Raw genomic sequence first — 16343 nt, 5'->3', positions numbered from 1 at the left:
ATACCCCTACCTCCCGCAGAGACACCCCCACCTCCCGCAGGGATACCCCCACCTCCCGCAGGGATACCCCCACCTCCCACAGGGATACCCCCACCTCCCACAGGGATACCCCCACCTCCCGCAGGGATACCCCTACCTCCCGCAGAGACACCCCCACCTCCCGCAGGGATACCCTCACCTCCCGCAGGGATACCCCCACCTCCCGCAGGGATACCCCCACCTCCCGCAGGGATACCCCCACCTCCCGCAGACATACCCCCACCTCCCGCAGGGATACCCCCACCTCCCACAGAGATACCCCCACCTCCCACAGAGATACGCCCACCCCCGCAGGGACACCCCCACCTCCCGCAGAGATACCCCCACCTCCCGCAGGGATACCCCCACCTCCCGCAGGGATACCCCCACCTCCCGCAGAGATACCCCCACCTCCCGCAGGGATACCCCCACCTCCCGCAGGGATACCCCTACCTCCCGCAGAGACACCCCCACCTCCCGCAGGGATACCCCCACCTCCCGCAGGGATACCCCCACCTCCCGCAGGGATACCCCCACCTCCCGCAGGGATACCCCCACCTCCCACAGAGATACCCCCACCTCCCACAGAGATACCCCCACCTCCCTCAGGGATACCCCCACCTCCCGCAGAGATACACCCACCTCCCACAGAGATACCCCCACCTCCCACAGGGATACCCCACCTCCCGCAGAGATACCCCCACCTCCCGCAGAGATACCCCCACCTCCCACAGGGATACCCCCACCTCCCACAGGGATACCCCCACCTCCCGCAGGGGCACAGGGAGCCACCAAGGACCAAGCCACTACTTAATGGGTTAAAGGGTCAGTCCCATGTAGGGGCAAAGTGACCTAATGACAGGGACGTGTTTAATAGGTTAAAGGGTCAGTCCCATGTAGGGGCAAAGTGACCTAATGACAGGGACGTGTTTAATAGGTTAAAGGGTCAGTCCCACGTAGGGGCAAAGTGACCTAATGACAGGGACGTGTTTAATGGGTTAAAGGGTCAGTCCCATGTAGGGGCAAAGTGACCTAATGACAGGGACGTGTTTAATGGGTTAAAGGGTCAGTCCCACGTAGGGGCAAAGTGACCTAATGACAGGGACGTGTTTAACGGGTTAAAGGGTCAGTCCCAAGTAGGGGCAAAGTGACCTAATGACAGGGACGTGTTTAATAGGTTAAAGGGTCAGTCCCAAGTAGGGGCAAAGTGACCTAATGACAGGGACGTGTTTAATGGGTTAAAGGGTCAGTCCTATGTAGGGGCAAAGTGACCTAATGACAGGGACGTGTTTAATAGGTTAAAGGGTCAGTCCCATGTAGGGGCAAAGTCACCTAATGACAGGGACGTGTTTAATGGGTTAAAGGGTCAGTCCCACGTAGGGGCAAAGTGACCTAATGACAGGGACGTGTTTAATAGGTTAAAGGGTCAGTCCCACGTAGGGGCAAAGTGACCTAATGACAGGGACGTGTTTAATGGGTTAAAGGGTCAGTCCCATGTAGGGGCAAAGTGACCTAATGACAGGGACGTGTTTTGATAGGTTAAAGGGTCAGTCCCATGTAGGGGCAAAGTCACCTAATGACAGGGACGTGTTTAATAGGTTAAAGGGTCAGTCCCATGTAGGGGCAAAGTCACCTAATGACAGGGACGTGTGTAATGGGTTAAAGGGTCAGTCCCACGTAGGGGCAAAGTGACCTAATGACAGGGACGTGTTTAATAGGTTAAAGGGTCAGTCCCACGTAGGGGCAAAGTGACCTAATGACAGGGACGTGTGTAATGGGTTAAAGGGTCAGTCCCATGTAGGGGCAAAGTGACCTAATGATAGGGACGTGTTTAATAGGTTAAAGGGTCAGTCCCACGTAGGGGCAAAGTGACCTAATGACAGGGACGTGTTTGATAGGTTAAAGGGTCAGTCCCATGTAGGGGCAAAGTGACCTAATGACAGGGACGTGTGTAATGGGTTAAAGGGTCAGTCCCCATTAGGGGCAAAGTGACCTAATGACAGGGACGTGTTTAATGGGTTAAAGGGTCAGTCCCCCGTAGGGACAAAGTGACCTAATGACAGGGACGTGTTTAATGGGTTAAAGGGTCAGTCCCACGTAGGGGCAAAGTGACCTAATGACAGGGACGTGTTTAATGGGTTAAAGGGTCAGTCCCCCGTATGGGGCAAAGTGACCTAATGACAGGGACATGTTTAATAGGTTAAAGGGTCAGTCCCACGTAGGGGCAAAGTGACCTAATGACAGGGACATGTTTAATGGGTTAAAGGGTCAGTCCCACGTAGGGACAAAGTGACCTAGTGACAGGGACGTGTTTAATGGGTTAAAGGGTCAGTCCCACGTAGGGGCAAAGTGACCTAATGACATGGACGTGTTTAATGGGTTAAAGGGTCAGTCCCACGTAGGGGAAAAGTCACCTAATGACAGGGACGTGTTTAATGGGTTAAAGGGTCAGTCCCACGTAGGGGCAAAGTGACCTAATGACAGGGACGTGTTTAATGGGTTAAAGGGTCAGTCCCACGTAGGGGCAAAGTGACCTAATGACAGGGACGTGTTTAATGGGTTAAAGGGTCAGTCCCACGTAGGGGCAAAGTGACCTAATGACAGGGGCGTGTTTAATGGGTTAAAGGGTCAGTCCCACGTAGGGGCAAAGTGACCTAATGACAGGGACGTGTTTAATGGGTTAAAGGGACAGTCCCACGTAGGGACAAAGTGACCTAAAAACAGGGACGTGTTTAATGGGTTAAAGGGTCAGTCCCACGTACGGGCAAAGTGACCTAATGACAGGGACGTGTTTAATGGGTTAAAGGGTCAGTCCCATGCAGGAGCAAAGTGACCTAATGACAGGGACGTGTTTAATGGGTTAAAGGGTCAGTCCCACGTAGGGGCAAAGTCACCTAATGACAGGGACGTGTTTAATGGGTTAACGAGTTGCTCTCCCTGCACAATGCGGCGTTATATAGGAGTATTAATACTGAGTGCGTCTCCCCTCTGCGCAGTTTGTATCCTGTGGGTATCACGGTGCAGAGATACCCAACAAAGGACGTAATACTCCACAACTACCACATTCCTGCAGGGGTGAGTACTGACCGCAAGCGGGACTCAGAAGGACGCTGCTCCCTGTGTGTGAGTGTCAGCGCGCTGCTCCCTGTGTGTGAGTGTCAGGGCGCTGCTCCCTGTTTGTGAGTGTCAGGGCGCTGCTCCCTGTGTGTGAGTGTCAGGGCGCTGCTCCATGTGTGTGAGTGTCAGGGCGCTGCTCCCTGTGTGTGAGTGTCAGGGCGCTGCTCCCTGTGTGTGAGTGTCAGGGCGCTGCTCCCTGTGTGTGTCAGGGCGGTGCTCCCTGTGTGTGAGTGTCAGGGCGCGGCTCCCTGTGTGTGAGTGTCAGGACGCTGCTCCCTGTGTGTGAGTGTCAGCACGGTGCTCCCTGTGTGTGAGTGTCAACCCGGTGCTCCCTGTGTGTGAGTGTCAGGGTGCTGCTCCCTGTGTGTGAGTGTCAGGAATCTGCTCCCTCTGTGTGAGTGTCAGGAATCTGCTCCCTCTGTGTGAGTGTCAGGGCGCTGCTCCCTGTGTGTGAGTGTCAGGGCGCTGCTCCATGTGTGTGAGTGTCAGCACGGTGCTCCCTGTGTGTGAGTGTCAACACGGTGCTCCCTGTGTGTGAGTGTCAGGGTGCTGCTCCCTGTGTGTGAGTGTCAGGATGCTGCTCCCTGTGTGTGAGTGTCAGGGCGCTACTCCCTGTGTGTGTGTGTCAGGGCGCTGCTCCCTGTGTGTGAGTGTCAGGACGCTGCTCCCTGTGTGTGAGTGTCAGGACGCTGCTCCCTGTGTATGAGTGTCAGGGCGCTGCTCCCTGTGTGTGAGTGTCAGGAATCTGCTCCCTCTGTGTGAGTGTCAGGAATCTGCTCCCTCTGTGTGAGTGTCAGGGCGCTGCTCCCTGTGTGTGAGTGTCAGGGCGCTGCTCCCTGTGTGTGAGTGTCAGCACGGTGCTCCCTGTGTGTGAGTGTCAGGACGCTGCTCCCTGTGTGTGAGTATCAACACGTGCTCCCTGTGTGTGTGTCAGGACGCTGCTCCCTGTGTGTGAGTGTCAACACGGTGCTCCCTGTGTGTGAGTGTCAGGGTGCTGCTCTCTGTGTGTGAGTGTCAGGGTGCTGCTCCCTGTGTGTGAGTGTCAGGACGCTGCTCCCTGTGTGTGAGTGTCAGGGCGCTACTCCCTGTGTGTGAGTGTCAGGACGCTGCTCCCTGTGTGTGAGTGTCAGGACGCTGCTCCCTGTGTATGAGTGTCAGGGCGCTGCTCCCTGTGTGTGAGTGTCAGGAATCTGCTCCCTCTGTGTGAGTGTCAGGAATGTGCTCCCTCTGTGTGAGTGTCAGGGCGCTGCTCCCTGTGTGTGAGTGTCAGGGCGCTGCTCCCTGTGTGTGAGTGTCAGGACGCTGCTCCCTGTGTGTGAGTGTCAGGATGCTGCTCCCTGTGTGTGAGTGTCAGGGTGCTGCTCCCTGTGTGTGTCAGTGTCACGGTAGCTTGTGACAGGTTGTAATTTACACCAAAACTATATATAAATATATATATACCTGGGTTTGAACTGGGACGAGACTTAGATATGATAAAATGTAATTTATTCCTTGATAAAGGTGAACTCAACAGATATGTACAAATAACAGGCAAAATATAGACACTTACGTAAAATGGAAATGATGAAGCAGTCACAGCTGGACTGGCAGTTCATACAGCACTCTTCATAGTCATCAAGACACCAAAAGCATGAAAAGACCTCTGGCAAGAAGACAGTGCATAGCGTTTCTCTCAGCAAACAAGATGGTATAGAACAGACTGAACACTTGAAGAACTTGCAAAAAATGAACAACATGGATAAAAGGGTGGCTCTGACTTATATATCATTTTAACCCTTGCATCCCAGCTTATGGCGCTGTGCCGTCTAGTAAAATCCCCTTTGAAGCTTTTGAAGCTGACTTTGGGCTTCCAGAGTCCAGTGTGAAAAGTTTCACTTACTCTGGTTAATTCCTTTTGTCCGTTGGGCCAAGCATAAGCAATTAGCAAATGGGCCACGCGATGTAAATTCTAGCATTCCTGCTCATTATCATAGCAGGGGGTTGCAGTTTCTCAGAACTCAACCAAAATTTCATATTTACTGCAAATCACCTCATAACTTGAGTTCAGTAATACATACAGTCAGGTGAGATATATTAATACATTCCGTCCCACCCGACGCTCGCAGAGAGACCAAACATTACAGTGTAATATGAAAAATAATAGAGATATTAATATCTGGCAGCCACTAAGGGCCAGATATTAAGTGTTTGTAACGGTTGGTGGCGGGGAAGTCCCACGAATACAAATATGTAGGTCTTAGCATGTTCAGCCAAGGACATCTCATAGTATTCTTCTATTTAATAAGGTTACTCATTTTGATATCCTGCTTGGGGTGTCTCCAAAACTACCCCCATCAATAAACCCTTTGAAGCAGGATACCTTTTGCTGGAAGGTGTGAATAACAAACACTTCCATTCCTGGGTCTCGCATAGCAATACCCCTGTGAAGCCAGGCTAAATTCTAGCAGGATGTCCTATTTAGCATACAGAGGTAACCCAGCTTTAAGGTGTCAAGACCATTTGGTTCCTCATGCATTACAAAAGGGCAGGCATTCTGCCTGTACATTAGCATTAGCACACCATTAGCATTCTGCCTGTATATTTCAAAAACTGCAAAAAGTCACTTTATCAAAAATATATGTTCCTCTTATGACAAAGTTATATTTTTAATATGTGTGTACTTGGGGGGTGACCCGGAGGCTGTACCCCAAGGCTCAGGGTCCTGGCTTACTCCGTTACCAAATTACCAGTTTTCAGGTAACTGTTTATTCAGCACTGCATATAAGATTAACCCCTTAAATCCCAGTGGGTGGGTTATGCAGACACTGACCCAGCAACAATACATTTTACACAGGGGAATAAGCATTTTCATGTTATAACAAGGGTTAAATCACATTTCTGGACCTCAGCCCAGTTAACCCCTTGTCTCCCTGGCGAGGTTAGAGGGGGGTCCTTGGAGAGTAACCCCGTTAATCCCGGGCCAAACCCTCACTATCGTCACAGTCAGGACTCTGCTCCCTGTGTGTGAGTGTCAGGGCGCTGCTGCCTGTGTGTAAGTGTCAGGACGCTGCTCCCTGTGTGTGAGTTTCAGGGCGCTGCTCCCTGTGTGTGAGTGTCAGGGCGCTGCTCCCTGTGTGTGAGTGTCAGGGTGCTGCTACCTGTGTGAGTGTCAGGGTGCTGCTCCCTGTGTGAGTGTCAGGGCGCTGCTCCCTGTGTGTGAGTGTGAGGACGCTGCTCCCTGTGTGTGAGTGTGTCAGGGTGCTGCTCCCTGTGTGAGTGTCAGGGTGCTGCTCCCTGTGTGAGTGTCAGGGCGCTGCTCCCTGTGTGTGAGTGTCAGGGTGCTGCTCCCTGTGTGTGAGTGTCAGGGTGCTGCTCCCTGTGTGAGTGTCAGCGCGCTGCTCCCTGTGTGTGAGTATCAGGGTGCTGCTCCCTGTGTGTGAGTGTCAGGGCGCTGCTCCCTGTGTGAGTGTCAGGGCGCTGCTCCCTGTGTGAGTGTCAGGGTGCTGCTCCCTGTGTGTGAGTGTCAGGGTGCTGCTCCCTGTGTGAGTGTGGATGCCTTTGTCCCCCCACAGACCCTGGTGCAGGTTGGTTTATACCCCATGGGCCGCAGCCCCCTGCTATTCCCGGACCCCCTGCGTTATGACCCCGCGCGCTGGGCGAGGAGAGAGGATAATAACTTCAAGGCGCTGGCGTTTGGCTTTGGTTCGCGGCAATGCATCGGCCGCAGGATCGCCGAGACTGAGATCATGCTGTTCCTCGTCCATGTGAGTGTGTGAAGGAGCAGCTGCAGGAGCAGCTGCAGGAGCAGCAGAGACGCGCAGGAGAAGAGTGCATGCAGAGCGGGCGCTCTGCAGGGAGTGCGGGGGCGCTGCAGGGAGTGTGGGGGCGCTGCAGGGAGTCCGGGGGCGCTGCAGGGAGTCCGGGGGGGCTGCAGGGAGTGTGGGGAGAGTGTGGGGGGGCTGCAGGGAGTGCGGGCGCTGCAGTGAGTGCGGGGGGAGGCTCCAGGGAGTGCGGGGGGACTGCAGGGAGTGCGGGGGGGCTGCAGGGAGTGCGGGGGCGCTGCAGGGAGCGCGGGGGCACTTCAGGGAGTGCGGGGGTGCTGCAGGGAGTGCGGGGGTGCTGCAGGGAGTCCGGGGGTGCTGCAGGGAGTCCGGGGGGCTGCAGTGAGTGTGGGGAGAGTGTGGGGGGGCTGCAGGGAGTGCGGGCGCTGCAGTGAGTGCGGGGGGTGGGGCTGCAGGGAGTGCAGGGGGCTGCAGGGAGTGCGGGGGCTGCAGGGAGTGCGTGCAGAGGCTGCAGGGAGTGCGGGTGGGCATGCTACGAGGAGTGCTTGGGCTGCAGGGAGTGGGTGCGGGGGCTGCAGGGAGTGCAGACGCTGCAGGGAGTGCGTGCGGGGGCTGCAGGGAGTGCGGACGCTGCAGGGAGTGCGGACGCTGCAGGGAGTGCGTGCGGGGGCTGCAGGGAGTGCGGGGGCTGCAGGGAGTGCGGACGCTGCAGGGAGATGTTTCTCAGCTTTTCTGTCTCCTGCAGATGCTGAAGAATTTCCACATTGACACCGTGTGTAAGGACGACATTAAGACCGTGTTTGGGTTCATCCTGATGCCGGAGAAACCCCCACTGCTCACCTTCCGCCCCATCTGAGGGACACCCCAAAATTACAGAACCCCAAAACAAGAACATTCCCACTGCTCACCTTCCGCCCCATCTGAGGGACACCCCAAAATTACAGAACCCCAAAACAAGAACATTCCCACTGCTCACCTTCCGCCCCATCTGAGGGACACCCCAAAATTACAGAACCCCAAAACAAGAACATTCCCACTGCTCACCTTCCGCCCCATCTGAGGGACACCCCAAAATTACAGAACCCCAAAACAAGAACATTCCCACTGCTCACCTTCCACCCCATCTGAGGGACACCCCAAAATTCCCCCAAAACAAGAACATTCCCACTGCTCACCTTCCGCCCCATCTGAGGGACACCCCAAAATTACAGAACCCCAAAACAAGAACATTCCCACTGCTCACCTTCCGCCCCATCTGAGTGGCACCCCATAACTCTGGATCCCCCTTACTGTTTACCTTCTTCTCTGAGAGGCACCCCACAACTTCAGCACCCCAAAACCAGAACAAGCCCACTGCTCATATTCTACTCCAAGGGGCACCCCAAAACAACAACCCCCACTGCCAGAACCACACATTGCTTACCCTTGGCCCCATCTGAAGGGAACCCCAAAGCTCAGGATCACTCCCAATGCTCACCTTCCAAATTAACATAGGGGACCCCGAAAATACTCCACCTCAAAACTAGGGCACACACAAACTACTGCATCCTGAATCGGTAACACCCCAACATCTAAAGCATTCCGTCGGCTCCAACCTATCTGAGGGGGACCTAAACCATGACACCCCAAACTTACAGCACCCTAATCAGGACACCCACAAACTAGAGCGTGTTCAAACCTAATTAATCCCAAAACCCATATGTACCATCCCCTTAAAGCTGACTCCCACCTCGTCCTAATGCTCCCTACAGCCAGACCCCACAAAATATCCCAAATACCAAGCACCTACACATTCACAGCCCCCTGTATCCACAGCCCCCTGTATCCCCAGCCCCCTGTATCCACAGCCCCCTGTATCCCCAGCCCCCTGTATCCACAGCCCCCTGTATCCGCAGCCCCCTGTATCCCCAGCCCCCTGTATCCCCAGCTACTGTATCCCCAGCCCCCTGTATCCATAGCCCCCTGTATCCCCAGCCCCCTGTATCCATAGCCCCCTGTATCCCCAGCCCCCTGTATCCCCAGCCCCCTGTATCCATAGCCCCCTGTATCCCCAGCTACTGTATCCCCAGCCCCCTGTATCCCCAGCCCCCAGTATCCACAGCACCCTGTATCCCCAGCCCCCTGTATCCCCAGCCCCCTTTATCCCCAGCCCCCTGTATCCACAGCACCCAGTATCCACAGCACCCTGTATCCACAGCCCCCTGTATCCACAGCACCCTGTATCCCCAGCACCCTGTATCCCCAGCACCCTGTATCCCCAGCCCCCCTGTATCCCCAGCACCCTGTATCCACAACACCCTGTATCCACAGCACCCAGTATCCACAGCACCCTGTATCCACAGCCCCCTGTATCCCCAGCCCCCTGTATCCGCAGCCCCCTGTATCCGCAGCCCCCTGTATCCCCAGCCCCCTGTATCCCCAGCCCCCTGTATCCCCAGCCCCCAGTATCCACAGCACCCTGTATCCCCAGCACCCTGTATCCCCAGCACCCTGTATCCCCAGCCCCCCTGTATCCCCAGCCCCCCTGTTTCCCCAGACCCCCTGTATCCCCAGCACCCTGTATCCACAACACCCTGTATCCACAGCACCCAGTATCCACAGCACCCTGTATCCACAGCCCCCTGTATCCCCAGCTCCCTATATCCCCAGCTCCCTGTATCCCCAGCCCCCTGTATCCCCAGCCCCCTGTATCCCCAGCCCCCTGTATCCGCAGCCCCCTGTATCCCCAGCCCCCTGTATCCCCAGCCCCCTGTATCCCCAGCCCCCAGTATCCCCAGCACCCTGTATCCCCAGCCCCCTGTATCCCCAGCCCCCTGTATCCCCAGCCCCCTGTATCCCCAGCCCCCAGTATCCCCAGCACCCTGTATCCGCAGCCCCCTGTATCCTCAGCCCCCTGTATCCTCAGCCCCCTGTATCCTCAGCACCCTGTATCCCCTGCACCCTGTATCCCCAGCACCCTGTATCCCCCGCCCCCTGTATCCCCCGCCCCCTGTATCCCCAGCCCCCTGTATCCCCAGCCCCCTGTATCCCCAGCCCCCAGTATCCCCAGCCCCCAGTATCCCCAGCCCCCAGTATCCCCAGCCCCCTGTATCCGCAGCCCCCTGTATCCCCAGCCCCCTGTATCAACAGCCCCCAGTATCCCCAGCACCCTGTATCCCCAGCCCCCTGTATCCGCAGCCCCCTGTATCCCCAGCCCCCTGTATCAACAGCCCCCTGTATCCCCAGCCCCCTGTATCAACAGCCCCCAGTATCCACAGCACCCAGTATCCCCAACCACCTGTATCCCCAGCTCCCTGTATCCCCAACCACCTGTATCCCCAGCCCCCTGAATCCCCAGCCCCCTGTATCCGCAGCCCCCTGTATCCCCAGCCCCCTGAATCCCCAGCCCCCTGTATCCCCAGCCCCCTGAATCCCCAGCCCCCTGTATCCGCAGCCCCCTGTATCCCCAGCACCCTGTATCCCCAGCACCCTGTATCCCCAGCCCCCCTGTATCCCCAGCCCCCCTGTATCCCCAGCCCCCCTGTATCCCCAGCACCCTGTATCCACAACACCCTGTATCCACAGCACCCAGTATCCACAGCACCCTGTATCCACAGCCCCCTGTATCCCCATCTCCCTATATCCCCAGCTCCCTGTATCCCCAGCTCACTGTATCCCCCGCACCCTGTATCCCCTGCACCCTGTATCCCCAGCCCCCTGTATCAACAGCCCCCAGTATCCGCAGCCCCCTGTATCCGCAGCCCCCTGTATCCCCAGCCCCCAGTATACCCAGCACCCTGTATCCGCAGCCCCCTGTATCCTCAGCCCCCTGTATCCTCAGCACCCTGTATCCCCTGCACCCTGTATCCCCAGCACCCTGTATCCCCCGCCCCCTGTATCCCCCGCCCCCTGTATCCCCAGCCCCCTGTATCCCCAGCCCCCTGTATCCCCAGCCCCCAGTATCCCCAGCCCCCAGTATCCCCAGCACCCTGTATCCCCAGCCCCCTGTATCCGCAGCCCCCTGTATCCCCAGCCCCCTGTATCAACAGCCCCCAGTATCCCCAGCACCCTGTATCCCCAGCACCCTGTATCCCCAGCCCCCTGTATCCCCAGCCCCCTGTATCCCCAGCCCCCTTTATCCCCAGCCCCCTGTATCCCCAGCCCCCTGTATCCCCAGCCCCCTGTATCCGCAGCCCCCTGTATCCGCAGCCCCCTGTATCCCCAGCCCCCTGAATCTCCAGCCCCCTGTATCCCCAGCCCCCTGAATCCCCAGCCCCCTGTATCCGCAGCCCCCTGTATCCCCAGCTCCCTGTATCCCCCGCCCCCTGTATCCACAGCACCCTGTATCCCCAGCCCCCTGTATCCCCAGCCCCCTGTATCCCCAGCCCCCTGTATCCCCAGCCCCCTGTATCCCCAGCCCCCTGTATCCCCAGCCCCCTGTATCCCCAGCCCCCTGTATCCCCAGCCCCCTGTATCCACAGCACCCAGTATCCCCAACCACCTGTATCCCCAGCCCCCTGTATCCCCAACCACCTGTATCCCCAGCCCCCTGAATCCCCCGCACCCTGTATCCCCAGCCCCCTGTATCCCCAGCCCCCTGTATCCGCAGCCCCCTGAATCCCCAGCCCCCTGAATCCCCAGCCCCCTGTATCCCCAGCCCCCTGAATCCCCAGGCCCCTGTATCCGCAGCCCCCTGTATCCCCAGCTCCCTGTATCCCCAGCCCCCTGTATATACAGCACCCTGTATCCCCAGCACCCTGTATCCCCAGCCCCCTGTATCCCCAGCCCCCTGTATCCCCAGCCCCCTGTATCCCCAGCCCCCTGTATCCCCAGCCCCCAGTATCCACAGCCCCCTGTATCCTCAGCACCCTGTATCCCCAGCACCCTGTATCCCCAGCCCCCTGTATCCCCAGCACCCTGAATCCACAGCACCCTGTATCCCCAGCCCCCTGTATCCCCCGCCCCCTGTATCCGCAGCCCCCTGTATCCGCAGCCCCCTGTATCCCCCGCCCCCTGTATCCCCAGCCCCCTGTTTCCCCAGCCCCCTGTATCCCCAGCCCCCTGTATCCCCAGCACCCTGTATCCCCAGCCCCCTGTATCCCCAGCACCCTGTATCCACAGCCCAATGTATCCCCAGCACCCTGTATCCCCAGCCCTCAGTATCCGCAGCCCCCTGTATCCCCAGCCCCCTGTATCCCCAGCTCCCTGTATCCCCAGCTCCCTGTATCCCCAGCTCCCTGTATCCCCAGCCCCCAGTATCCGCAGCCCCCTGTATCCCCAGCCCCCTGTATCCCCAGCCCCCTGAATCCCCCGCCCCTGTATCCCCAGCCCCCTGTATCCCCAGCCCCCTGTATCCCCAGCACCCTGTATCCACAGCCCCCTGTATCCCCAGCCCCCTGTATCCCCAGCCCCCTGTATCCCCAGCTCCCTGTATCCCCAGCTCCCTGTATCCCCAGCCCCCTGTATCCACAGCCCCCTGTATCCACAGCACCCTGTATCCCCAGCCCCCTGTATCCCCAGCCCCCTGTATCCACAGCCCCCTGTATCCACAGCCCCCTGTATCCCCAGCCCCCTGTATCCCCAGCTCCCTGTATCCCCAGCCCCCTGTATCCCCAGCTCCCTGTATCCCCAGCTCCCTGTATCCCCAGCCCCCTGTATCCCCAGCCCCCTGTATCCCCAGCCCCCTGTATCCCCAGCCCCCTGTATCCCCAGCCCCCTGTATCCCCAGCCCCCTGTATCCCCAGCCCCCTGTATCCCCAGCTCCCTGTATCCCCAGCTCTCTGTATCCCCAGCCCCCTGTATCCCCAGCTCCCTGTATCCCCAGCTCCCTGTATCCCCAGCTCCCTGTATCCACAGCCCCCTGTATCCACAGCCCCCAGTATCCACAGCCCCCTGTATCCATAGCACCCTGTATCTCCAGCCCCCTGTATCCCCAGCTCCCTGTATCCACAGCCCCCTGTATCCCCAGCCCCCTGTATCCCCAGCCCCCTGTATCCCCAGCCCCCTGTATCCCCAGCTCCCTGTATCCCCAGCCCCCTGTATCCCCAGCCCCCTGTATCCCCAGCTCCCTGTATCCCCAGCTCCCTGTATCCACAGCACCCTGTATCCCCAGCCCCCAGTATCCACAGCCCCCTGTATCCACAGCACCCTGTATCCCCAGCCCCCTGTATCCCCCACCCCCTGTATCCGCAGCCCCCAGTATCCCCAGCTCCCTGTATCCACAGCACCCTGTATCCCCAGCCCCCAGTATCCACAGCCCCCTGTATCCACAGCACCCTGTATCCCCAGCCCCCTGTATCCACAGCCCCCAGTATCCACAGCCCCTTGTATCCCCAGCCCCCTGTATCCCCAGCTCCCTGTATCCCCAGCCCCCTGTATCCACAGCCCCCAGTATCCACAGCCCCCTGTATCCCCAGCCCCCTGTATCCCCAGCTCCCTGTATCCCCAGCCCCCTGTATCCCCAGCACCCTGTATCCCCAGCTCCCTGTATCCCCAGCCCCCAGTATCCCCAGCCCCCTGTATCCCCAGTTCCCTGTATCCCCAGCTCCCTGTATCCCCAGCCCCCTGTATCCCCAGCACCCTGTATCCCCAGCTCCCTGTATCCACAGCTCCCTGTATCCACAGCCCCCAGTATCCACAGCCCCCTGTATCCATAGCACCCTGTATCCACAGCACCCTGTCACTTACAGACCCTAAACAGCTGCACCTCTATTAGGATCTTGCACCCTACAGATAATCCCAAAATGAAATGGGTGTCCAAGCCCCACAGTGCATCATCCTCAGCCCGGGAGCAAACCCCAAACCGGAAATACCATAATCACACGTGGCAGTCCTACAGAGCCCATCCCATGCCAGGTCTGCCCCTCCGTGTAATAACCCTTCTCTGTCAGAGGGGGCGCATTATGTACCCCCATCCTGAGTGGCCGTGTCACAGAAAGGACAATAAAAGGACATTATAACCTGATCTATTCTCTGTCTCTTTATGCAAAGTACATTCAGTGACGCGCCCCCCCCCCCCCCGCTGGGAGATATGCGCCCCCCCGCGCCCCCCGCTGGGAGATATGCGCCCCCCCCCCCGCGCCGGGAGAGATGCGCCCCCCCCTGCTGAGAGAGGTGCCCCCCGCTGAGAGGTGCCCCTCCCCCCGCTGAGAGGTGCAACCCCCCCCCCCCCGCTGAGAGGTGTACCCCCCCACACAGAGAGAGGTGCACCCCCCCCCCGCTGAGAGAGGTGCCCCCCACCCCCCGCTGAGAGAGGTGCCCCCCCACCCCCGCTGAGAGGTACAGCCCCCCGCTGAGAGAGGTGCCCCCCCACCCCCCGCTGAGAGGTACACCCCCCCACACTGAGGTGCCCCCCCCCACAGAGATAGACGCCCCCACACAGAGATAGACGCCCCCTGTCAGCTGAGGGGTTAACACAGCTTTGTAATTGAACTTATAAACCTCTCACTCCCTGTCACACACACACGATGCACAGCTATCTCTCACTGTCACACACACACACACACGATGCACAGCTATCTCTCACTGTCACACACACACGATGCACAGCTATCTCTCACTGTCACACACACACACACACGATGCACAGCTATCTCTCACTGTCACACACACACGATGCACAGCTATCTCTCACTGTCACACACACACACACACGATGCACAGCTATCTCTCACTGTCACACACACACGATGCACAGCTATCTCTCCCTGTCACACACACACACGATGCACAGCTATCTCTCCCTGTCACACACACACGATGCACAGCTATCTCTCACTGTCACACACACACACGATGCACAGCTATCTCTCACTGTCACACACACACACACACGATGCACAGCTATCTCTCACTGTCACACACACACGATGCACAGCTATCTCTCACTGTCACACACACACACACACGATGCACAGCTATCTCTCACTGTCACACACACACGATGCACAGCTATCTCTCCCTGTCACACACACACACGATGCACAGCTATCTCTCACTGTCACACACACACACACGATGCACAGCTATCTCTCCCTGTCACACACACACGATGCACAGCTATCTCTCAATGTCACATACACACACGATGCACAGCTATCTCTCACTGTCACACGCACACGATGCACAGCTATCTCTCACTGTCACACACACACACACGATGCACAGCTATCTCTCCCTGTCACACACACACACGATGCACAGCTATCTCTCACTGTCACACACACACACGATGCACAGCTATCTCTCACTCCCTGTCACACACACACGATGCTCAGCTATCTCTCACTGTCACACACACACACACGATGCACAGCTATCTCTCCCTGTCACACACACACGATGCACAGCTATCTCTCACTGTCACACACACACACGAGGCACAGCTATCTCTCACTGTCACACACACGAGGCACAGCTATCTCTCCCTGTCACACACACACGATGCACAGCTATCTCTCACTGTCACACACACACACACGATGCACAGCTATCTCTCCCTGTCACACACACACACGATGCACAGCTATCTCTCCCTGTCACACACACACGATGCACAGCTATCTCTCACTGTCACACACACACACGATGCACAGCTATCTCTCCCTGTCACACACACACGATGCACAGCTATCTCTCACTGTCACACACACACACGAGGCACAGCTATCTCTCACTGTCACACACACACACACGAGGCACAGCTATCTCTCCCTGTCACACACACACGATGCACAGCTATCTCTCACTGTCACACACACACACACGATGCACAGCTATCTCTCCCTGTTACACACACACACAATGCACAGCTATCTCTCACTGTCACACACACACACGATGCACAGCTATCTCTCACTGTCACATACACACGATGCACAGCTATCTCTCACTGTCACACACACACGATGCACAGCTATCTCTCACTGTCACACACACACACGATGCACAGCTATCTCTCACTGTCACACACACACGATGCACAGCTATCTCTCACTGTCACACACACACACGATGCACAGCTATCTCTCACTGTCACACACAAACGATGCACAGCTATCTCTCACTGTCACACGCACACACGAGGCACAGCTATCTCTCACTGTCACATACACACACGATGCACAGCTATCTCTCACTGTCACACACACACGATGCACAGCTATCTCTCAATGTCACATACACACACGATGCACAGCTATCTCTCACTGTCACACGCACACGATGCACAGCTATCTCTCACTGTCACATACACACACGATGCACAGCTATCTCTCACTGTCACACACACACACGATGCACAGCTATCTCTCACTCCCTGTCACACACACACGATGCTCAGCTATCTCTCACTGTCACATACACACGATGCACAGCTATCTCTCACTGTCACACACACACACGATGCACAGCTATCTCTCACTTTCACACACACACGATGCACAGCTATCTCTCACTGTCACACACACA

The 16343-nt window shown here is 57.4% G+C and overlaps 1 protein-coding gene across 1 annotated transcript; it reads left to right on the top strand.

The window, feature by feature from the left end:
* Positions 1 to 3019: 3019 nt before the first annotated feature.
* Positions 3020 to 8922, top strand: LOC142475769 (cytochrome P450 11B, mitochondrial-like). Its single transcript, XM_075581496.1, has 3 exons — positions 3020 to 3093; positions 6687 to 6878; positions 7642 to 8922. The coding sequence occupies exons 2-3, from the start codon at positions 6714 to 6716 to the stop codon at positions 7750 to 7752; spliced, it is 276 nt and encodes a 91-aa protein (XP_075437611.1). The 5' UTR covers positions 3020 to 3093; positions 6687 to 6713; the 3' UTR covers positions 7753 to 8922.
* Positions 8923 to 16343: the final 7421 nt, after the last annotated feature.

Source organism: Ascaphus truei, unplaced genomic scaffold, assembly GCF_040206685.1.
Source record: "Ascaphus truei isolate aAscTru1 unplaced genomic scaffold, aAscTru1.hap1 HAP1_SCAFFOLD_1372, whole genome shotgun sequence".
NCBI classification, from domain to species: domain Eukaryota; kingdom Metazoa; phylum Chordata; class Amphibia; order Anura; family Ascaphidae; genus Ascaphus; species Ascaphus truei.
The sequence above is the reverse complement of the archived record's forward strand: the minus strand, read 5'-3'. Positions and strand labels throughout refer to the sequence as shown.